At 31.9% G+C, this 25,859-nt stretch overlaps 5 protein-coding genes across 6 annotated transcripts; 4 read left to right on the forward strand and 1 right to left on the reverse strand.

Annotated features, from left to right (window-relative positions):
* Nucleotides 1–2,187: 2,187 nt before the first annotated feature.
* On the forward strand, nt 2,188–5,927 carry LOC126550274 (uncharacterized). The gene is made up of 6 exons (XM_050201474.1): nt 2,188–2,917; nt 3,034–3,124; nt 4,160–4,259; nt 4,355–4,474; nt 5,040–5,198; nt 5,479–5,927. The coding sequence occupies exons 1-6, from the start codon at nt 2,197–2,199 to the stop codon at nt 5,539–5,541; spliced, it is 1,254 nt and encodes a 417-aa protein (XP_050057431.1). The 5' UTR covers nt 2,188–2,196; the 3' UTR covers nt 5,542–5,927.
* A 1,664-nt stretch (nt 5,928–7,591) lies between these two features.
* Nucleotides 7,592–10,543, forward strand: LOC114118957 (uncharacterized). Its single transcript, XM_027980401.2, has 6 exons — nt 7,592–8,330; nt 8,452–8,542; nt 9,269–9,368; nt 9,469–9,588; nt 9,809–9,967; nt 10,247–10,543. Exons 1-6 carry the CDS (start codon nt 7,592–7,594, stop codon nt 10,307–10,309), a joined length of 1,272 nt encoding a protein of 423 aa, XP_027836202.2. The 3' UTR covers nt 10,310–10,543.
* A 2,030-nt stretch (nt 10,544–12,573) lies between these two features.
* LOC114118958 (odorant receptor 46a-like) lies at nt 12,574–15,866 on the forward strand. Its single transcript, XM_050201627.1, has 7 exons — nt 12,574–12,672; nt 12,896–13,640; nt 13,757–13,850; nt 14,540–14,639; nt 14,742–14,861; nt 15,296–15,454; nt 15,757–15,866. The coding sequence occupies exons 2-7, from the start codon at nt 12,902–12,904 to the stop codon at nt 15,817–15,819; spliced, it is 1,275 nt and encodes a 424-aa protein (XP_050057584.1). The 5' UTR covers nt 12,574–12,672; nt 12,896–12,901; the 3' UTR covers nt 15,820–15,866.
* A 59-nt stretch (nt 15,867–15,925) lies between these two features.
* Nucleotides 15,926–18,244, forward strand: LOC126550325 (glycerol kinase 2-like). The gene has a single exon (XM_050201626.1). It carries the CDS (start codon nt 16,307–16,309, stop codon nt 18,134–18,136), a length of 1,830 nt encoding a protein of 609 aa, XP_050057583.1. The 5' UTR covers nt 15,926–16,306; the 3' UTR covers nt 18,137–18,244.
* A 1,990-nt stretch (nt 18,245–20,234) lies between these two features.
* On the reverse strand, nt 20,235–25,787 carry LOC114128217 (GDP-fucose protein O-fucosyltransferase 2). 2 transcript variants are annotated; one of them, XR_007603846.1, is made up of 8 exons: nt 25,253–25,787; nt 24,845–24,962; nt 24,637–24,775; nt 24,343–24,571; nt 23,362–23,660; nt 23,148–23,277; nt 22,149–23,079; nt 20,235–21,990 (listed from the first exon to the last, which is right to left on the reverse strand). XR_007603846.1 is itself a non-coding variant. In XM_027992689.2 (7 exons), exons 1-7 carry the CDS (start codon nt 25,396–25,398, stop codon nt 22,926–22,928), a joined length of 1,215 nt encoding a protein of 404 aa, XP_027848490.2. In that variant the 5' UTR covers nt 25,399–25,787; the 3' UTR covers nt 20,235–22,925. The 2 variants fall into 2 exon arrangements, 1 of the variants encoding a protein (XP_027848490.2); XM_027992689.2 differs by having other exon boundaries at nt 20,235–23,079.
* Between the last annotated feature and the right edge of the window lie 72 nt (nt 25,788–25,859).

The following is a 25,859-nucleotide window of genomic DNA, read 5'->3' on the forward strand; positions in this document are numbered from 1 at the left end:
TTAATGTTTTTGCTACTAACAAGCACGCAGAAGATTGTAAATTTTTTTGAATGATGTTTAATAATTTTTTTTTTTTTTTTGAAGGGTGGAGGTGGAAAAAAATAATTTCCCCAGGGTGTAAATTTTCCAAATACGCCTTTGCTTCTAAGATATATACAAGTTAAAATTCAGTAAATGTACAATATTAATATTATTATAAAGATAAGCTAGTTACAAAAAAAATTATGCAGCGAGCTATTTTGTTATAAAACAACTGTATTTATCGATATTTATTAATTTCAATTTTCAATGTATAACTAATATTCGATCAATGGCATAACTCGGGGTTGTTAATTTGGTGAGTGAGAAGCAAAACATATAATACATATTGTTCACATTAACTTTATTTTCAAAAAGCACAATAAAAAATATATTATAATAAAACAGACGATATTGAAAACTAATGACACAAATCATTCAAATATACCTACTAATAACTTCATATATGAGATGACCATCTGGCGTTTTTCGGACTTGATTGTACAAAAATATCTATAAAAGAATCCACTGTGACTAGCGTATCGGACCATTCGGACCTGCGGTTAAGTTAGGTTAGCCTTCGAGCCAACCGTCACTGTATAATTAATTTATTAGCATTTAAAATAATTTCATTACCTAGTTTAGTTTACTCTAATAGATACCAATATCGATAATGCCTAACTTTTAAGTTATATTATTTATATTTATTAGAATACAATTATTATTTAAAGTATAACTACACATTATAATACTGGAAAGAATTAACTATTATATGATTTTCTATACATATTTCATGATGTATCGTTTAAATATGAGTCGATTTCATAATTATATCAAATTCACCAACTAAATACCGTAATAAAGAAAATTAAATTATTGAATTATTAATGAAGAATGGTTAGGTTGGGTTAGGTTAAAAATCGAAATCGCTCCAAATTAACATTATGTTTTTGTAAAAATGATTATCCCAGGAGCACATCATTATATTATCCATACCTGCAAGAACTATAATCACGGGAAAATCCGGAAAATTTTTCATTCGTCAGTTATTATACATAATATATATAAGTCTATAACATAATATTATTATATAATTATAATAAATAATAATACCTACCTATATTACATTATTATACCTCTAATTTCCTTGCTACCTATATCCTGCGACAAGCACCCAAATACCAGACCAGTATAAGTCTTTTTAACGATAATATTGGTTGTTCATTGTCTCGCAGTTCTTTTAGCTACTTTGTTTTTGTTTCATTTTATTTAAAATACTATAACCCGACCTTTCCAGACTGACATTAAGTAAGTTTTCAAACATAATATTCTCATGATGTATCTTACATAATAATGTATATTAAATCTGTATATTTATTTATATTCAAAGGTTTATTTACGAATATTCAATTATTAAATCCACGTATAATTAAATAAATATAATATAAAGGTCTATTGCTGTAAGAATTAAATTATAATATTATAAATATCACGAATAGGCATGTGTATTTATTTTTATCGATGTTCATGTTATGTATAATTAATGTAATCATATACTTATACTTATCCTAAAAGTATATAAGACATTACAAAAAGGGCCAATTATGTTACATTTGGTCTAATTATTTTTTCATTTTTTTTTCTGTTGACAAAACTGTCAATAGGTATGTGACCAACTTATTGGCGTAAACATTAGCCATATTGATTTGAACGAATAGTTAGTGTTGTTATTTTGAAAATAGGGCTTATCAATACGGTAATGTGCTTTTGTGACATTGTCTCTTGTATTATAAACCTGAATGCAAGAATAATACGCTATATCTACTTAATCGGTCGACGAAGCAGTTCATTAGTTTCTATTAGTCCATTGTCGATATATAATATGTCTGATTACTCTGATTAAACTAAACACTTTCGTATTCGACTATTTTTTGGTAAGTCGACGAACGAATAACGTTTCTAGAATATATTGGAGTAGCAGATTTGAGCTAATTGTTTCCTTGTCTACACATTGATATACATACATAACACATAATATTATAATATGTATCTACCTACGGATGAGTAACTGGAAATAATTCATTCTATTGTACTTAAAAATATGATAATATTATTGACTACGTTTATTAAAACAGCTTACTGTTTGAATTTCAGTTCAAAATGGTTACTACGACAAAAATGACAACGAAAAACGAAGATAATTTAATGATCAACACTGGATTAATGAAAATAACTGGATTATACCATGTACTGGATTCACGGAGCCTAAAAATCTTTGGTCACAACGTGTTTAAATGCTTGTCTGTAGTTCAAATGTCGAGTCTTATATTGTTGACGATTATATTTCCTGCAAACATATATTATTTTTCGAATGACATTAATGTAGTAATGCAGTATTTGATGTTACTAACATCCGATATGATCTCGATTCTTAAACTCTATGTCACAATCGTAAATTCAGATACGATATGGAACTGTATACAAATGACATCCATCGACAACCTGTCTTATAAGTATCACGATAGACGCATGCTCAGAGATGGACAATTGAAGTCCAAATCGTATTCTATACTAATTATGTTTATGTGGATGAATCTCATGTTATCTTGGGGATTGGCTCCTTTGTTTGTCACAAACTATTTTTTAGAAACACAAGTCGAAAATAAAATTTACCGTTACCGCTTTAACATATTGAGTTTCGCATTCCCTGTTACCGATCAATTCTACAACGACAATTTTATGATTTATTACTATATAGAATTTGTCTATCTGATACTGTGGTGCCATTGCACAATGAATTTCGATATATTATTGCTGTCGATGAACATTACGTTCAAATATCAGTTGAAAACTATTGCGAATTCTTTCAGTACGTTCAACATTACACATTACGTTAAGAGTAAGTTATATACCTATACAATTATGTATTATACATGCTTTCAGTTTGTTATACACTCGTAAGATATATAAATAATTATATCGATTATCATTTTTCTTATTTCTTATGATATCTAGATAATCTCACAAAAAATGTTAAACACCGCAAAGAATCGGAATTGATGTCTGATTTCAAGAGTATGATATACGATCAACAACGTATCATTGAGTAAGTATAGTAGGCACCTGCATACTATTGTGACTACATTCATTTAAACTATATTCAATTAAACCTAGCCACGGTGATTATTCTTATTTATCGCAATTATAGTGACTAACGACTAAAAATAATATAGGCATAGAAGGTATCAAGTACAAATAGACAATATAGATTCTTAAACTTTTATTTTAAGCTTTATGAACGATAAGATTAAAATTTAAAAAAAAATCGTGGTCAATTGGGTATCACTCTGCTGTACGGTAGGTCACTATTATCATTTATCAATAAATAATAAGTTAAATTTGAATCAATTGATAGGTATCATTGTACCTATATGAAATACGATTCTGAACCGAAATAATTTGTCGCGTAGGATATATTTTCCAGTGGGTGGTGAAAATGGTGGTTTATGTTTTAATGATCAAAATACCTCAAAATTAAATCATATACATAAAACAAATGAAAATATTATAACGACAGTTTTATTCGATGTATAGTTAGTTCGATATACACTATATGAGGAAAACGATTTTGACGTGCGGTGAAAATGCGCGTTACCGAGTGCCGCCGTAGTATGCTTACCGCGAGCCATAATCACTCTAGTGAAGCTTGGTCCTTACAAAAATATAAATTTTTTTCTCGGAATGACAACGTTGCATTTAAAATTATGCGGAATTGTATATACATAATATATAATATAGAAATTGCGAAGTCACTTATCTATATCAGTGGATATTAAATTCAACACTATTCGGCAAATTTACGGAATCGTTCTGCACCGACATGCCCATTCAAACGACTGGTATATGTTCCAAGTTTCTACGATCAGTACATTTTAACAACAACAAAAATCTAAAATGATATGATAGTAAATCGTTATTTTACGAGTAAATTTTCGTAAAAATTTAAACTACCCGAGGATTAATTTCGTTTTAAATGACAAACGATCAAGTTCTTTTTTTTAATTGTTGTAAACCAAACTGATAGAAAATCTTGTATTATATGCTCAACTTCTAATAAAATAATTTAATAATTTAATTCCAGAAACATGAGAAATATTTACCGAATATTTCAACCCGTAATACTTACTCAACTAGCTTCCGAGTCTATAATAATAATTCTACTGTCCTGTATCATAATGATGGTAAAATTAATTTTATTTAGCTTATCATAAAAAAATATACCTATTAAAAGTAAAAAAATCAGATATTTACGTTCTGGCATTTTTTCTTTATTCAGAACTATTTTAATGGTATATCGTTGATATCGGCAATGAACTTGAGACTATTTGCAGCAGTATTGACGTTTACATTCCACATTTATGTTATCTGCTACTTATTTGACGATGTCAACCAACAAGTATGTTACATACATAATTTATTGCATAAAACATAATTGTAATTGTTATATTACATAAAACAATCAATAGCTTTTTGTATACATTTATAATACATTTAATTCACATTTTTTATACACAAGTAAGGTTAGGTTAGGTTATATATATCAATATATTTGCACTGCACTATACATAAAATATTTGAACATCTGTTAAATCTCGCAAGTGAAGTAGTGCGCTTTTATTTTATTTAAATAAAACCAATATAATACATAATAATATGATAAATTATATTTTAAATTTAAGTTCAGTGTTTATTTGTCCAATGCCATTTACACACATACACACACCTAATACCTAAACTACGCACCACAACACGACCTAACTACGACCAGATCAATTTAACGATCTTGTTAGTTTAGTCTATGTCACATCATACGTATTTTAATATAAAATAATACGTAGTCTGTTGGTTTTTCCAATCTCGAACGAATTAATATTTAATTATTTAATTTATATTATATTCCTCATCGATCTACCAACTCATTACAATCATTATATGTCGTTGTTCACAATTTAATTTTTTAGAAAGATTCGATAAACTTTGCTCTGTATAGCAGTGATTGGACGCAAAGCAATGCACAACATAAACATCTACTACTACACGCCATGCGGATGAATAACGCCGAAAATCTGAGACTACAAGTGACAAGAAAAAGAATAGTTAATTTCAAAATGTTTACTGATGTACGTACAATTTTCTTTTTTTTTCATTTTAGTACCTACTACAGATATGTCTTAAAAAATATAATTTTACGGCATTATATATTTTATATTAAATTATTATTCACTCGTTTTTCGTAAATACTCGTATATTAATGCATCATCGTTCGTCGTTTACACGACTATATCGTGCAAGCAACAATTTGAGTTGTGTTACGAATTTACAATACATTACAATATTATTATGATTAATGATGTATTAATGCATTTAAAAGTAACAATATGTTTTTACATCTGTTCGTAGATCATGCGGAAAGCGTATTCAATACTATCAGTGTTGGGAAAGATGTGTGCAAAGAAAGCGTAGACGATATCATTATACCGAAACTATTTAATTGTGACCTGTGGGCATTGTATTTAAATTTTCGAACATAATAATATTATACTATTATCTAGTTGTCTAGAATCTTTCAAAATGTTCACCCAAAATAGAATAGCATTTTTAGTCTTGTAGATAATAAACATATGGTAGGTTTTGGCGTCGGGCATCAAATATTAAAAAAAACGCATGTGTACCAAATACCGGCTTATTAAACTTATAAAACATATAAAATATAATCAAAATTCAAAGAATAAACATGACTGCAAGAAGTATACCTACGTCAACACGAGCACGTCCTAGACTGACGCTCACAACACCGATACATAAACACAATTGTACGCTGCAGGTCATAGAGCAGTTATGTTAAACCAAAAAACATCCCTGTACACGTTACACATATTATTAATATAATTAAGTGCATTTTAATTTTGAGCCTGAAGATTATTTCAAATAAAGGTTTTCGTTTAGGATTTATTGATTATAGTTTATTTTGGAGTAAATATGTACCACTGGAGAGGTGCATTAACGACAGTGTGAACAAACAGCTAGTAATGTGCTTTTTAAGGATGTGTATATTGTGAAAACTAAAATTACACAAAGTAGCGGTTCCCAACCCATGAGCCGCGAGCAGCATGATACTGGGCCGTGAACCATAATATTAATTATTATTATGTATAATATGCATATGAATACGTATATATGTGTGCTATTAGTGGGTCTCAAAGATTTTTTTTACAAAATCGGTGGTCCACTCGGGCGGTGGTAAACTCTTCTGATTTTATGGTAAACTATCCCGATTTTTAAAAATAGTAAACTATCCCGAATGTAAACTCTCCCGGGTTAATATTATGTTTACCTGAAGTAAATATGTAAACTCTTCCGAGTTGTTTTAAATGTTATTGCTACACTACGAAGTTGGAAATTTTTACGTATATTTTGTATTTGTAATTTATATTATTATTATTGAATATTTTTAAAAGAAACTTAAATGTATATTGGATTTTTTGAAATTTTATTTTTTATTGTATTTTGACTATAATATCATGGTCATAGCAGCTAAAGACATTAATTTATATTGTGATTATTATTATATATGATTGACTATTTTTAAACGCAATTTAAATGTATATTAAATTTATTTTATGATTTTTACAAGACCCGGGAGAGTTTACATATTTCCGTAAGGTAGTACAGGAATAAATCCGGGAGAGTTTACACGTTTCTGTCAGGGAGTACTGGAGTAGACCCGGGAGAGTGTACCATCGGGAGAGTTTACAATCGCCCGGTCCACTCATCTAAAAATGTTGGGAACCGCTGACAAAGCGTTTAGGGAACTCACGCTCAATAATGATCAGTCACAACATACACAGTTACACAACACTCACGAAGGATATTTAATATTGCTTAAATGTGACCCATTAAAAATGGTTCGCTTTCAACCACCCTAAATTTATATATACATTAATATTCAAAGGGTGATTTATGAATATTCAATTAAATCCGTGTATAATTAAATAAATAAATATATATATATGTAAGTAAAAATTAAATTGTAATATAATAAATATCACGAGGAGACATGAATTTATTATGATCGATGTTTATGTTATGTATAATTAATGTAATTATATACTTGTTCTAAAAGAATATATAAACCTGCATAGAGAAATAGTAAACTATTTATAATAGTTATTCGTCCAACGAAGCAATTCATTAGTTTCTATAAATCCTTTGTCGATAAATAATATTATGTCTGATTACTCCTAAACACATTCGTATTCGGCTATTTTTTTGGTAAGTTCATAAACAAATTAACGTTTCTAGAAGATATTGGCGTAGTGGGTAGATTTTTGAGCTAATTGGCTCCTTGTCTAAGCATTATTGATATATACATAACATATAAGAGTAAATAGATGATAATATTATAATATGTACCTACAGATAAGTGCTTGGAAATCCATTTGTACTCGACAAATATCTTACTTTTGACTACATATTTTATTAAAACAGCTTACTATTAAAATTTTAGTTCAAAATGGCTACTAGGACAAAAATGGCAACGAAGAACGAAGATAATTTAATGATCAACACTCGATTAATGAAACTAACCGGATTATACCATTTATTGGATTCGAGGAGTTCAAAAAGTTTTGGTCACAACGTGTTAAAATACTTGTCTTTAGTTGAAATGTCGATTCTTTTCACATTGATGTTTATATTTACTGCAAACTTATATTATTTTTCGGATGACATTAATGCAGTAATGCAGTATTCGATGTTATTTGCATGCGGTGTGATCTCGATTCATAAACTTTATGTCACACTCGTAAAATCAGATACATTATGGAACGGTATACAAATGACATCCATCGAAGACTTGTCTTATAAATATCACGATAGAAGCATACTCAGTAAAGGCCAACTGAAGTCCAAAACGTACTCTATACTAATTATGTTTTCGTGGATAAATCTCATAATATCTTGGTCATTGGCTCCTTTGTTTGTCACAAACTATTTTTTCGAAACACGTGTCGAAAACAAGATTTACCGTTACCGCTTTAACATAATGAATTTTGCATACCCGGCTACCGATCAATTCTACAACGACAATTACATGATTTATTACTATACAGAATTCGTCTTTCTGATGCTATGGTGCCATTGCACAATGAATTTCGATATACTATTTCTGTCGATGAACATTACGTTCAAATATCAGTTAAAAACTATTGCGAATTCTTTCAGTACGTTCAACATAAAAAATTACGTTGAGAGTAAGTTATAGTTACCTATACAATTATGTATATACGCTTTTAGTTTGTTACTCTCATAAGATATAATAATAATTGCGCTTCTATATGGATTACCATTTTTGTTCATTCTCATGATATCTAGATAATCTCACAAAAAATGTTAAACATCGCAGAGAATCCGAATTGATGTTTGATTTCAAGAGTATGATTTACGATCAACAGCGAGTCATAGAGTATGTATAACAAGCACCTGAATACTATTGCGACCATATTCATTTAAATTTCATTCCATGTTATTTAATGTGACCCTACGATAGTTAAACCTAGTAACTATATTTATTCTTATTTTTCGTAATTATTGTGACTAATGAGGTATCAAGTAATAATAGGCAATTCTTTAACTTTTATTTTGTGAGCAAAATTGTCAACATTAAAAAATCATCCAATAATCTAACATTTAAGTTAAGTTTATTATTCTACAATATTTATAAGTTCATTTTTGATATCAAAATTGTTCCGTTATTTAAAATATTTTAACAAAATGATTAACCTCGTATTTTGATAATTATTTAAGTATTAGTTACACTTGTCTAACTACCAATATATAGTTATGATTTTAAATAATTTAAAATTGTTGAGTTATTTTTCTGTAATAAAATCATTATTAATAATAAAATTTGTATCTTCAACGAAATCTACAACAATACTAATGTGTAATTTGAATTTTAGTTTATATAATTTTATAATTAAAAAAATTACTAACAAAATTCAAATGTTATTATAATACCTATCTATCAATCCAAGCATTTGAAAAAAAAATTTACAATTCCTTGACGTTTTATAATATATAATTTATAACCCTGTAATACCTACAGAGTACTGAGTACTATTTTATTTTTACTATAACTGGTTTCATGTTTCAGATTTATTCATAAAATAATTTAATAATTTAATTCCAGAAATATGAGAAACATTTACCGAATATTTCAACCCGTAGTACTTACTCAACTAGCTTCCGAGTCTATAATAATAATTCTACATTCGTGTATGATAATGATGGTAAAATTAATTTAATTTAGCTTATTATAAATAGATATTAGACATATCTATTATAAGTGAAAAATCAGATATTTACTTAGGGCACTTTTTTTTTATTCAGAACTATTTTAATGGTATATCATTGATATCGGCAATGAACTTAAGACTATTTGCAGCGGTATTGACGGTTACATTCCACATTTATATTATCTGCTACATATTTGACGATGTTAACCAACAAGTATGTTACATGTTTACAAAAAAACTTAACTATAATTATTATAATTACATATAATATATAAATATATATGATAGTTAATTAGAATTAAGTTTTTAATTAATAAGTTTTTCCAATCTTGAACAAATTAATATTTAATTATTTAATTTATATTATATTCCTCATCGATCTACCAACATATTACAACCATTCTATGTCGTTTTTTACATTTTAATTTTTTTAGAAAGATTCGATAAACTTTGCTCTGTATAGCAGTGATTGGACGCAAAGCAATGCACAACATAAACATCTACTACTACACGCCATGCGGATGAATAACGCCGAAAATCTGAGACTACAAGTGACAAGAAAAAGAATAGTAAATTTCAAAATGTTTACTGATGTACGTACAATTTTCATGTTTTTTTTTCATTTTAGTGCCTACTACAGACATTTCTTAAAAAATATAATTTTACGGCTTAAATTAAATTATTATTCACTCGTTTTTCGCAAATATATATATATATATATTAATGCAACATCGTTCGTCGTTTACACGACTATATCGTGCAAGCAACAATTTGAATTGTGTTACGAATTTACAATACATTACAATATTATTATAATTTATGATGTATAAATGCATTTAAAATTAACAATATGTTTTTATATCTGTTCGTAGATCATGCGGAAAGCGTATTCAATACTATCAGTGTTGGGAAAGATGTGTGCAAAGAAAGCGTAGACGATATCATTATACCGAAACTATGTAATTGTGGCCTGTAGGGATTGTATTTAAATTTTTGAACATATAATAATATTATACTATTATCTATTGTCTAGAATCTTGCAGAATATTCACCCTAAATATAATAGCATTTGTAGTACCTATTGTAGATAATAAACATGGTAAGTTTTAGCACCGGTGTAACAGGCAAATCTTACACCCAGGATATTCTTACTGAGGGGGTATGATTTTCCTAGGATCATTTTACCCCCGGTAAGATATTTCTAGGTTATCTATACCCCCGGTAAAAATATCCTAGGATAACTGTACCCCCGGTAAGAATATCCTAGGCTTATTATACCGAGAGGGGGTACGATTTTCCTAGTCATATTTTACCCCCAGTAAGAACAACCTAGGTAAATCATACCCCCATCACAGTATAATGTTCCTGGAAAATTCTTACCGGGAGGTAAGATTTTCCTAGGTTGTTCTTACCGGGGGTCAGATTATCCTAGGAAATTCTTACCTCCTTGTGAGGTATAAATGTTCTAGGATATTCTTACCGGGGGTAAAATATGACTAGGAAAATCGTACCCCCTCTCGGTATAATAAGCCTATGATATTCTGACCGGGGGTACAGTTATCCTAGGATATTTTTACCGGGGGTATAGATAACCTAGGAATATCTTACCGGGGGTATAGATAACCTAGGAATATCTTACCGGGGGTAAAATTATCCTAGGAAAATTTTACCTTCCCCCGGTAAAATTATTCGAGGGTAAGATTTGACTGCAACACCCGGCATCAAATATACAAAAAGAGGGTAAGTGAGTATCGCTTTGCTGTACATTAGATGCCGTGTGGATTAAGAGTGTTAAATTTGAATCCAATGATAGATATCATTGTATACGAAAAACGATTCTGAACGAAGATGATTTGTTAGCCTAGGATATACTCGTAATTTCCAGTGGTTGGTAAAAAAGATGGTTTATGATTTAATGGCTTGAATACACCAAAATGTAAGCTCTTTTATAATTATTGTAACCTAAACTTATGGAAAATCTTGTATTACATTTTCAACTCTTAGCTACTTATAAAAATTGTTTTTGAATTATACCTACAAAATAATTTGTAAATATTCATGATTCCGACGAATTTTTGTCAATATTTAAACTTCAAATGCTAATAAAAAAAAAATTGTGACTTTGTATTCTTATAATTTTTTTATCACCATAAAAATAACTTATGAGGAACTTTGTATTAATTTTTCAAGTATTTTGACTTAGCCAAAAAAATTTTATTGACACTCCAAAAAAAAATTCTTAAAAAAATTGAAAATTTCAGTTGTCTATAAATAGCTCAAATAAAGTCAAAATATTTTCATGTAAAGAAAATGCCAATCTAAATAACTGGTGACATTTTCAAGTAATTACGACTTATACTTTTTGAATAATAACAAATATTTATACTATATTATTTACTATAAATACTGTAAAATTATGAAAATTGGTTCATATGATAAAAAAATAATCTCTTAAAATTAATCATCGTATTTCTCAACATCATTATTAAAATATGTAGGTACTCGTAGTTAAAAAATTATAAAAAAATTTTGTATGATTAACTAAGAGTTAAAATTTTAATTCAAGATTTCCCAAGAGTTTTACTTACAATAATTATAAGAGAAGTTGAACATTGGCCAATGAAAACAATTTAATCTAAAGCTTAAACTTTTACGAAATCAAAAATGCACACTTAAAATAACGGTTTACTATCAAATAATTTTAGATTTTTGTTATACTTTAGTAGTTAAAAATTACTAGTCGTTAAACTTGAAACATACACCAGTTGTTTTAATCGACATTTTGTGTACATGACTTAATTTTAGGCTATTTAGGTCGTTACAATATAAACCACCTTTTTCACCGCCCAGTGAAAAATGTATCCTAAGCTGACCAGGTATCGAATATTGCCTAAATACGACCCCTTAAAAATGGTTCGCTTTCAACAGCATTAAATTTATGGATACATTAATATTCAAAGGGTGATTTATGAATATTCAATTAAATCCGCATATAATTAAATAATTATATAATATATAGGTTAAAATTCAATTATAATATTATAAATATCACGATTAGCTATGAATTTATTTTAATCGATGTGTATATGACGTATAATTAATGGTAATAAACTCAATATACTTAATTATATATACTTGTCCTAAAAGAATGTATAAACCTACATAGAAAAATAATACACTATTCAGTTATTCGGTCGACGGAACAGTTCATTAATTTCTATTAGTCCACTGACGATATATTATAATATGTCTGATTACTCTGGTTGAACTAAACACTTTTGTATTCGGTTAATTTTTGGTAAGTTGACAAACAAATTAACGTATCTATAGAAGATATTGGAGTAGTGGGTACATTTTTGAGCTAATTAGCTCCTTGTCTACGCATATATAATATTATTATTATTTTTTTTTTTTTGCATATGACAATATAATATTAAAATATGTACCTACAGATAAGTATTTGGAAATCTATTTGTACTTGACTACGTTTATTAAAACAGCTTATACTGTTTAAATTTTAGTTCAAAATGGCTACTACGACAAAAATGGTATACAATAACGAAGATAATTTAATGATCAACACTGGATTAATGAAAATAACTGGATTATACCATGTACTGGATTCACGGAGCCTAAAAATCTTTGGTCACAACGTGTTTAAATGCTTGTCTGTAGTTCAAATGTCGAGTCTTATATTGTTGACGGTTATATTTCTTTCAAACATATATTATTTTTTGGATGACATCAATGCAGTAATGCACTATTCGACTTTATTAACATCCGATATGATCTCGATTTTTAAACTTTATGTCACAATCGTAAATTCGGACACAATATGGAACTGTATACAAATGACATCCATCGACGACTTGTCATATAAGTATCACGATAGACGCATACTCATAAATGGTCAATCGAAGTCCAAATCGTATTCTATACTAATTATGTTTATGTGGATGAATCTTATAATATCTTGGTCATTGGCTCCTTTGTTTGTCACAAACTTTTTTTTAGAATTAGAAGTCGAAAACGAGATTTACCGTTACCGCCTCAGCATAATGAATTTCGTATTCCCTGTTACCGATCAATTCTACAACGAAAACTACGTGATTTATTACTGTATAGAATTTACCGGCTTGATACTATGGTGTCATTGCACAATGAATTTCGATATACTATTGCTGTCGATGAATATTACGTTCAAATATCAGTTAAAAACTATTGCGAATTCTTTCAGTACATTCAACATAAAAAATTACGTTGAGAGTAAGTTATATACCTATACAATTATGTATTATATGCTTTTAGTTTGTTATGCACTCATAAGATATATAAATAATTATACCGGTTACCATTTTTCTCATTCCTACGATATAATTTAGACAATCTCACAAAAAATGTGGAACACCACAAAAAATCAGAATTATTGATGTTTGATTTCAAGAGTATAATATACGATCAACAGCGTGTCATAGAGTAAGTATAATAGGCACCTACATACTATTGTGGCTACATTCGTTTAAATAGTATTTAATATGAATTCAATTAAACCTAGCCACGATATTTATTCTTATTTTTCGAAATTTTTATGACTAATGGCTAAAATAATCTATAGAAGGTATCAAGTACATATTATATAGGCAATAGGGATTTTTAAACTTTTATTTCATATTTTGTGTACGATAAGGTTAAAATTAAAAATGATCCAATAAACTAAAATCGATGTTAAGTTTAATATTCTACAATATTTACAAGTTCATTTTTGATATCAAAACTTTTTATTATCTAAAATATGCTTTTGCCAAAATTATTAACCTCATCTTATGATAATAATTTAATATTAGTTACACTAATTTAATTACTTTATAGTTATGATTTTAAATAATTTAAAATTGTTTAATTATTTTTTTACAATAAAATTTGTATCTTTGCGAAATCGAATACAATAATAATGTGTAATTTTATGATTAAACTAAAATTACTAACAGTAATCAAGTTTTATTATAATAGTATTTACCTATCAGATATCCAAGCAATTGTAAAAATAATTTACAATCGCTTGACGTTGTTTATCAATCTGCAACACAGGGTAGTGTTTTATTTTCACTAAAAGTTGTTTCGTGTTTCAGATTTATTCATAAAATAATTTAATAATTTAATTCCAGAAACATGAGAAACATTTACCGAATATTTCAACCCGTTGTACTTACTCAACTAGCTTCCGAGTCTATAATAATAATTCTTTTGTCCTGTATCTTAATGATGGTAAAATTAATTTTATTTAGCTTTTTATATACAGATATAACCTATTATAAGTGAAAAATCAAATATTTACGTATATAGTGGCACTTTTTTTTTTTTATTCAGAACTATTTTAACGGTATATCATTGATATCGGTAATGAACTCGAGACTATGTTTAGCGGTATCAACGTTCACATTCCACATTTATGTTATCTGCTACTTATTTGACGATGTCAACCAACAAGTATGTTACCTACACAATTACATAAAACTTAATTATAATTGTTATTATCACATAAAATAATCAATAGCCTTTGTGTAATTTTATAAAACATGTAATTAGATTTTTTATACTGTAATATATTTGCCCTGCACTATATAAAGTGTCTGGCCAGTGGTCACCTGTTAAATTTCGCAAGTGAAGTTGTGCGCTTTCATTTTCACACCTAAACTCTATTCACCACAGCATGACCGAACTACAACCAGATCGATTAACGATCTTATTAATTTAGTATAATTTTCATCATTAGTATTTAATATATAAAATAATACGTAGTCTGTTGATGTTTCGAATCTCGAACGATTTAATAATTAATTATTTGACTAACATCATATGCCTAATCGATTTACTGACTTATTACAACCATTCTATGCGGTTGTTCATATTTTTTTTTTTAGAAAGATTCGATCAATTTTGCTCTGTACAGCAATGATTGGACGCAGAGCAATACACAACATAAACATCTACTACTACACGCCATGCGAATGAATAACGCTGAAAATCTTAGACTACACGTGACACAAAATAGAATAGTAAATTTCAAAATGTTTACTAGTGTACGTATAATTTTCGTTTTTTATTTTAATGCCTATTGCAAATATGTCTTAAGAGATATAATTTCATTTTTTATATTTAATTCTATATTATATCATATATTTTATATTAAATTATTATTCACTCGTTTTCGTGAATAATTTATATAATTCAATGTGATATCGTCCGTCGTGTACACTAATATCTCGTGCAATCGAAAGTTTGAATTGTGTAACACAAATTTACAATACATTATAATATTATCATGATTTATGATATACAAATGCATTTGAAATTAACAATATGATTTTACGTCTGTTCGCAGATCATGCGGAAAGCGTATTCAATATTATCAGTGTTGGGAAAGATGTGTGCAAAGAAGACGTAGACGATATCGTTATGCCGAAACTGTGTAGTTATGACCTGTGGGGGTTAACAAGAAAATTGTCAAATCAACAATACATATTTATTGATTGATTCAACATTATAAGAAGGTGCAACAACTGCAATAGTATTGTTGAGTCGATACAAAAATCTTGTTGGCTCTATATTAACACGATTATTATGGTCATTCTAACATAGTTTTACAACAATATCATTGTGATTTTTTTCTTGTGCTTATAATCCTATAGTTGAATCCCGTGATTTACTCATCGCTGAGCCTGATCGATCTCCGTACATTTTTCAAAAAATTACTCGCGCTATCATCATCATCACGTTATGAATTATACGGAAATACTGCACATTTACATAATATTTTAACGACGTGCCCATAGCAACAATAAACCAAAAAAATAAATAAATAAATAAACAAACAAACAAAAACGTAATCGAAAAAAAATAATTAAAATTTCCGCTATGTCGTACGACGAGAAATGAAGCAAATAGAAGCAATAGCAGTACTGTCCGTCGACTCGGACCAAGTCCGGTTCACGGTGCTATCGAACAGGGACGGCAGCGAAGTGGCCTCGTCGGTCGAGACGTTTCCGCTGATAACCGCGGTGGGAAACGCGACGAGCGCCGATCGGTCGACGTCGTCCGTCGTCGCCGTCGAGCCGGACGATCGGACGGAATGTTCCGCGGTGGCGGCGGAAGAGGAAGACGACTCGCCGACGGGCCGAGGGTTCGTGGAACAGGACCCGGACCGGATATGGGAGGCGGTGCTGCGGGTGACGGAGGACGTGGTGGACAAGATGTGCCGGGACGGGACGCCGGTGACGTACATCAAGTCGGTGGCCATCGTCAACGAGATGGGCACGTTGGTGGCGTGGAACGCGGTCACCGGAAAACCGGTGCACAACGCCGTCCACTGGTCGGACGTCCGGATGACGGCCGGCGGCGGCGGCACGGGCGCGGCCGCCCAGTGGCTGCTCCAGCGGTCCGCGGCCGTCCGGTGTTCGGCGGACAGCTGTCGTTTCGGCACGCTGGACGCGTGGCTCACGTGGAAGCTGACGGCCGGCGCCACGTACCAGACGGACGCGACCAACGCCTCGTACACGGGACTGCTGGACCTGTCCACGCTGTGCTGGGACCGGGACGCCGTGCGGTCCCGCGGCCTGTCCGGCGACGCGTGGCCGCCCGTCCGCCGGCCGCACAAGCGGTCCGCCGCCGTCATCGTGGTGGGCCGGCTGTACGGGCTGTCCGTGCACGTGACCATGGCCCGCCCGGGGGCCGTGCTGTACGCGCAGGCCTGCTACCGGCGCGGCCAGGCGGCCGTCACGCTGACCGACCGGACGGCCGTGGCGGTGTGCGCGCACGACCGCGGCCCGCCCCGGCCGCAACCGTCCCGGCTGGGCCCGTGGCCGGTGGTCGGCTACTGCGAACCGAACGCGGCCGACCGGAAGCACCCGAGAATCGTGTACGGGCTGCTGGCCGTTTCCGGCGCCACTTCCGTCGCGGGCTGGCTGAGGAACATGGGCGTGGCCAAGTCGTGGGACGAGTGCGCGCACGCCTACGAAGCGGCCGCTCCGGCGCTGAACCGCGACGGCGCCGGCCCGCACAGGTCGTACATGGTGCCGGCGTTCGGCGGCCTTCCGTCGGCGCCGTACGGGCGGCCGGACGCGCGTCCGGTGGTGTGCGGCATCGGCGGCCACACGGGCCCGGCGCACCTGATCGCCGCGGCCGTGGACTCGATGTGCCACGGCGTGGACGACGTGGTCGGGTGCGCGGTGGCCGGTTCGGCGGCGGCGTCCGGGCTGGCGGGACCGCTGCACGTGGACGGGCCGTGCTCCGCGCTGGACGGCCTGATGCGCCGGCTGGCCGACGTCACCGGTCACCGGTTGGCCGTCAACCGGGCCGACATGGCCGTGACCGGCGCCGCCCGGATGGCCGCGGCCGCGATGAACGTCGAGTACGGCGACCCGCACGCCACCGTCCACTACGAGCCGACGTCCACGGCCGAACAGCGGTCGGCGTGGCGCGGCCAGTGGACGAAGGCGGTGCGCAGGAGTTACGGCTGGGCGGCCGCGGTCGGCCGCGGGCTGGACGACCCGTACGCGGTTCAGCAGGACTCGGCCGACCGCCGGCGGACGGGATTCTCGGCGCTGGCCGACGCTGTCCGCCGCCTCGGTTCCTGGTACAGCGACAGGGTGAACGAGGTGCTGTACGCCGTCCGCAGCTATTTCGCGCCCGACGTTCGTCCTGGGCGGTCGGTGTACGTCGTCGAAGGTTCGGCCGCCGCCGACGGTGCCGCGTGCGATCGGTGAACTTTTACGCGCTACAATTGACGCCGTTTTAATTAATAATCTTTTAATGTTCAATGTGTTTTAATACGTCATTTTTATGAAATTATAAAACCAAAATTTCCAATACAATGTCGAACTCGCAGTATTAAATAATGTTATATTTTATTCGACGTGTATATACTTACGCCATACACACTTATATATATACTTACATACGCAATAACGATAGGTTTCGTGAAAAGACAAATCGCACGCGATCGAGTTCCACCCTCAACAGCCGCAAATCCAGAATAATATTATGTTGTGTCTGCATTATCGACGAGTGCGAATCTTTTAAAACAACAAAACGCCACCTTTTTCATTTCACGTGTTTTCCGCAAAATATTTTGAAAATAATGGCATATGATTACTATTAGCACACCCTACTTTATATGCCATTGATTTAATCTTAAAACAATTATATAAATAACAATAACGCGCGTAGCCCGCGAACCACAGATATTATGTTTTGGATGTACAACGTTACATTGGTGATAGAAAATCAGCAAGTGAAAAAGCTGCAATGTTTATTACACATGAGTAAACCGGTAGACTTGTGATCAACAAGTCGCTATTAAATCTGTGCAATAATTATAACAAGCGAGTTAAATCAAATAATATGAAAATACATCATGTGGAACATAAAGTTTTTGCTCATTTAAAATCAAAGGTAAATGTTTAAATTATAACGATTCGCCCACGCACGTCAACCACGACCGTTGCGCTAGCATTTCTACGAAAAGCTAGTTCACCGTCGTACTAAATTATAGGCCTACAATGTATTTTTGATTATTATCTTATTATAATATTTTCGGGCGTGGGAGGCGTTAACCATTTCCCAAATTACGATAGGTGTGTAGTTCCTCTCTTTGTTTTTCGACATAAATGCAGTTTAATCACTCATTATATTACTTCCCTAGTGTTAGGTCGTTAAAGTCTACGTCGTAGTGCCTACATGTATTATATTTAGTTATATGAGATATTAGAGCACATAGCACAATCTACATTATATAATTGAGTTCGTATTGTGACGAAAAAAAGGCGCCCATCGCCACGGAATGGTACATATCATATATTATGGACTTAAGCATTGTAAACCAAATGGCGAACTTATTATTAGTGTGTATTGTGTGTAGTTTTGGTAGATCACTTACAACACCACTGTGGTAGATTGATATTATTATTACACGAACGTTATCCAAAACAGACTGTTAGTAGGTACTAACTAAAAAAAAACAAACCATTCAGTCTTTTTTCTAATTACTTTTATTACAATTTTGATACAACATAACATGATATGGATATTAGATACAATTAATATTAATTTTATCAATAATGATTATAGGTACATAATTAGAGGTGTATAATATGTCAATTTACATAATTAATATTATTTTTATTTATAAAATATTATGAATAGGTACAGTAATAATTCTTTATACTTAATACTAATAATAATTCTATACACTTCAAAAATAAGTACAGTGAATTCCGTATAATGTGGGCACGTAGGGGCCAGCCCTGTTTGCCCACAAAAACTGAAATTAGTTCAAAAAGATAAACATTTTTAATATCAAAAAAAAAAAATGTTTTTATTTTACACATGTGAACTACACAATTAAAAAAACTACTTTGTTGTAGACTTGTAGACAAATAACAACTAAAAGTTTTAATTTTTAATTTTATAACACTGTTGTTGTTGTTTTTAGATTAAATAATGCTGTTATAAAATAATTTTATAAATATTATTTGTTTCCATAAAATTTGTATGCAACATATTTGAATATTTTTTTTCTCTTTTTTTTCCATTGTATATATTAAACAGTAGTCACTTATAATTAATACACATAACAAGCATATTATACAAAGATACTAATATGCATTACAACACATACATAATCTGGGTTAATATTAATAATAAAAAGTAAAAACATTTACAGTATTAAATGAACATTTAAAAATTTTTTGGAACTAAAGTCACTCCAAAAATCAAACTATAATTCCACCAATGTCAATGCACTGATATTTGTTAATAATATATCATTTCTTTATATCTAAATTGTGTACTAACTAAATCGTAATATTATTAATGTTTCAAAATTTTAATCCCTTAAAATTAGATGAATTGTATTATTCTAAGTGCTAAAATTATAAAAAGCATAAAAAAAGTAAAATAAAATAATTGTATCATTTGATATTTACACAGTAAAATTCCTATACGGCCAATGTATAGAAAAATATTTCAAAAATTTAGAACTATCGACATCCAGACTTTTGGATATTTATGATGTACAAAAATCTACCTCTTTATAGTTGTTCAAATATAGGTGATTCAAAATTCAAACATTGTAGTAAAACAAATTTTTTAAACGACAGTTATGATGTAAACATATTTACAAATAAGGCATAAGCACAATAAAAACGTTAAATTAAAAAACAAATAGAACATTTTCTTGCTATAAATTATTTTATGAGAGTTGATTGAAAATTTGAAGTTTATAATAAGTTATAAATAATAAATATACACGAGACATAACAAGCTAGTAAAACAATAATAATTATTGATAGTCAACAAAATTATCAATAAAATTTAAATACAAACAAAAAAAAAACACAATAGGTATAATATCCTAGGAACAAGTTGTTTTCATACCAATGCTCTTAAACATAAATTTATTCGTACAAAACGAACCCATTAGTAAACTAACAGGTATTCGCTTCAGCAAACTTCTATACTTAAATTTAATGAAAAAAAAAAAAAATTATAACTTTTCAATCTATATACATATAGGAGACCTATTCTCTCATCAACGCCCAGACCAAACCACAGGGTCTGGCGACTTGAAATGTTGTACAGAGGTTAAGCAATGTAGGGGCACACTAAGAAAAGATTTTTTAAAATTCGACTTTTAAGGGAATAAAGGGGGGGGGGGGTTAGAAAAGTTTTTGTATAGATTTTATATAGTAACTACAGTAACAGTATAATGCTAAGTGTTTATATTGGATGGAATTGAGACCTAAACTTATAAAGTAAGCCATATTAACCACAGATATTTATCCATTTTTATACTATAATTTGTATAAATTGACCAGTAATACCTAACTTTTTTATGATTATAATAAACACTTTCAGATTTTGATACAGATACTTCATGACTTTATTATTACAGTAAACACTAACACATGGCCTACAAAAATGCCAAAAAAAAGAAACTAATACACTGGCAACACCGTGTTGGGACAGCTAGTAATAATATAATATTAAATGTGATATTGTTTAGTTGAATAATTATATAGTATTATAATAAAATTTATAATTATTCTGTTGTACTAATATAAGTTATACACATAAAAAAGAAGAATTATCAGATATGTTTCCACGGTGAAAATCTAATAATGACTACTGTTGATGTTTTTATTTTAATAAATATCTTTTTCTTTTTTAAATATCTATTAATTTTATTTTTATCATTCTGTGGGGCATGCACAAGGACAAACCTATGCAGCTGGATTTCAAATTTTAACTTGTAAATACATTTTTTCTTAAAATATCATATTTTATGTACAAGTATAGGGAGTTGGGCGTAGTAGGCTCAGGTACTTACGGTACAGTTTCGAAATGTCTTGATGTGACAAACGGGCAGGTAGTGGCGGTGAAGAAGCTGCGTAACACAATGAATGGTCGCCGAGGTGCCAGCTACCGTAGGTACTGCGAGATGATGGTGCGTGAGATTTGTCTATTACGGGCACTCAATGATGATCATGTAGTATCAATGATTGAAACATTCAGGCACAATGGTCATGTTCATATGGTATTTCCGTTGATGCGTTACAACCTTTACAGACATTTGGAGTTAAATGGTGGATCTTTAACTGTAGATGACACCAAAGAGTGTATATATCAAGTGAGCATATTTTCATGATTATTAACCTAACATAATGTTTGCTGATGTCAGAAAACTGTCAAAGGTATTGAGAGGACTGAACTACATACATGGTCAGAATGTTGTGCACCGCGACATCAAACCAGAAAATATTTTACTGTCAGCCAATGGTGTAATCAAGATCTGTGACTTTGGAGTGTCCCGCATGTTTTGTTCAGACCGAACACTAGATTTGAGCATTGAGATGGGCACTGTTTGGTACCAAGCCCCAGAAATGCTGATGGAATCAACAAAATATGATGCTACTGTGGACATTTGGTCAGTTGGTAAGTGTCCAGTCAACCAGTGTTATGAGAAACAATCATACATTTATTATATTATATATTTGGATACTGTGTGGTATTTTATAGGCATTTTGATCACAGAATTGATCAGCAAAATGCCTCTTGTCGCTGAAGACACAGTTATCAGTCAATTATATGGCATTACAAAAATACTGGGTAGTGATAATTGTGACTTAACAGTTGTAGACGAGTATTTACGCAAACACGGCTTTAGCCTTAATTTAGAGGCTAGCCGTGCACTGCAGTCTCAATCTTATATAATATCAAAAACTGCTAAGGCACTTCGAAAAGTGTATGCCTGGTGGCCAGGATATCTCATGGAAATAACAACATATTGTCTGCAGTTTAACCCGAATAACCGTAAAAGTGCTGCACAGTTACTAGAAATGAAGTTTTTCACTGCCGGAACATTTTTATTACGCTTTAATAAAGAGCTGAAAATCATGCTGGATAATGACAATGCAAGATACCAATAAACGAAATAACCGTTTATAGTTGTACCACAAGACATTGCAAGAGTCAACTTGTATAGTATAACTATTGTTATTCAACAAATCTCCACTTTGTTGGTTGTGTACACTTAACAATGTTGTCTCCACAAAAGCTATTGAATGTAGTTTCTACTGGCAATCCAAGAATTTCCCTCTCCTCTTGAATTCGGAATGAAAACGTAGATTTGGATGTTCCGATAAAATATCTAAAAAGAAAATACATTTTTAAATTTTTTAAAGATTAACATTAAAATAAACAGAATAAGTTACACACTTTGCTTGAGAACATATTATTTGATCTATTATTGCTACTCCACCATCCAAAAAATTATTCAAGGTTTTCTCATCAGCTTCAAATTTAAACACTTCATAAGGTTGCAAATAATTATTAAGTTCTTCAAATTCTAAAATAATAATATAGATTATATTAACATGGAGTTAAACATTACGGTGAGAATAAATAATCAATATTAAAAAGAAATATTTACCTTTTTTTGAAGCATCAGTTGCTATATAAATTGTTTTAATATTACTCATTAAACTTAGTTTCTCTATTATCTGTTTAGCTGTATTGTTAATACTGGGTACATCACTGGGATGGCCATACAAAAAATCTCTGCGACGCAAATGTGCACACAAGTAATCTTGTTTTAAATTTTTTTTCATAAATTCCTTAGCAATTTCATGCAGGTTGTTACTAAATTGCATACTTTTTCTAATCCTCCAATACTCTTGTCCACCATAATAGTTGTGCAATGCTAATTCCGCATGGTCAAATATAATAGTTCTAATATATAAAAAAAAAAAGACCTTTTAATTAATAATAGCTATTGTATAATATGACTTAAAAATTTTCATTAGAAATATCTTAGTTTCTTTACTGTGTTTTTAGACAGAAAAGAAACAGTATAGGGGGTAAATAATGTATAGTAATAGAGGAAAAATAATATCACAATAAATAAAACCACTATTTAGAATTTACCATTAATATTAAAACTGAATTTGTTTTTACAACAATTCTTAGAACATATTTTTATCTAGTAAGTATTATACCTTGTTTTAAAATAGAAAACTCAATTAGAAAGTTATACATTTTATTTATATATAAATTAAAAGTTTACTAACAAGTTTTTAGTTTAAAAATATAATAGCTCGTTTAACTGATTAAGTGCCTTCACTGGAAGACTTTCATTATACGTAATTCAAGTCATACAATGTTCATCACTTTTACTTATTGTTCTATTTGTAACAGATTATACATTATATTATTAAAAATAAAAATAATAATAATTAATTAAAACAAATTGTTGAAAGTTTTTTTTCCATAGTGGTATCATACTTAAAGGAAATGGTTTAACTTAATGAGTTTATTATTAGCTAATTTGATTGTACCAGTTATAAATACTTATAAATAAACAAATAAATATGGGTAACACAATATCTTTTTATTAAATTATTGAATCCATTACCTTGGTTGTAACTCCTGAACGATGTCAGCCAATAGAGTAGAAATTCCTTGAAATGATATACATAATGATTTGGTAAATGTTAGATTGTTTAGATTCCAAAATTCTTTTTGAACTTGACCTTTGCAATTGGCTATTTCCCATTTGTCTGAAAAGTCTGGATATTGATCAAATGATTTCAAATTAAAATCTTGTAACGTAACTTGGGCATCCAAAGGTCTTAATCCGTTCACTAATGTGTTAAATAAATATTATATTATACTCAATTATGATTTAGTTTAAAAAAATGTGTTATACTTTGAAAAAATTCATGTAATTCAACAACTGGAACAATATTTTTAATAGAATCTACATTGAAAAATAGACTCCATGGAACACGGTCTTGCACAAGATTTGATGATCTCCAATGATACAAACGATGCCATGGTGGCAACACCTATAATGACAATTTAACAATATAACAGTTATATCTATTGCATTTTGTAAATGAAAAAAATATGTTTACCAAAATCCAATGATAATCAGACACTTTATTCATATGATGTATAAAAGATGCCATTCTTATGAACACATCACGGCGTAAATTAAATCCTTCAGGCTTGTTGACATCATACAAAATATACCTAAACAAAATAAAGTACCCCGCCTATTATTTTATAAATCAAACACTTACATTAGAAATCATTAAAATATTAAAAATCAATTCATGTATTATAATCATATTTTAAAACTAGTTTTTTGAATAGTTTTTCCTTGCCAACACCACAGATCGTTTAGAGACAATTTTCATCAGTTATAGACGACACATCATTCATATTTAGCATTATATAACAAGGGAAAAATAATATGTTCATTTACAATGTGATTCATTAACCGCTGAAATATATGTCTTGCTAACTTTAATCTGACTTACCGAGGCAACGTGTTGAGTACAGTATGGCCGGCCAATGTTTCTCCTTCGTCCGACAGCCGGTTGTCATCGGCGCACAACAAACACTCGAATTGAACTGCAGTCCACAAGACTAGTGTCAAGCACCAACAAGCCGAGTCCAGATGCATGTTTCGTAGTCGGCTTGAAAGATTTTTAAATGTTAAACTCACTATTCATCACGAGTCACTGTACGTGATGCGGACAACAGCACTGCCGGCACAATGTCGTCCGACAAAAGTAAATAGTATGGCATATTATACGAATCGATGAGCCTCTGGTACTCATATATTATACTCTGATACTCGGGAATTTACGGCGGACATTGTTAAACGTAAAAAACAGAAATCAGAAGGAAGAAGGGCGTAAGAGAACACGGAACAGCCAAGACCAGCCGCCGCGGCTAGGCATCGAGCAGCTGCCGCCACAGCGCGGAGTTCGGTTACCAAAAAATTAAAACAACAATATGATTATCTTTCTCTTATCACGATATCGTCGTGACTAATGATAATAGATAAAAAATTATCAGCGGTAATATCGTTCACGGGTCAGCAATTTATACAATAATTATAGCTGTTGTTGTTGTTCGCTG

The sequence above is a fragment of the Aphis gossypii genome, chromosome 2 (genome assembly GCF_020184175.1).
Source record: "Aphis gossypii isolate Hap1 chromosome 2, ASM2018417v2, whole genome shotgun sequence".
In the NCBI taxonomy this organism is placed as follows: Eukaryota; Metazoa; Arthropoda; class Insecta; order Hemiptera; family Aphididae; genus Aphis; species Aphis gossypii.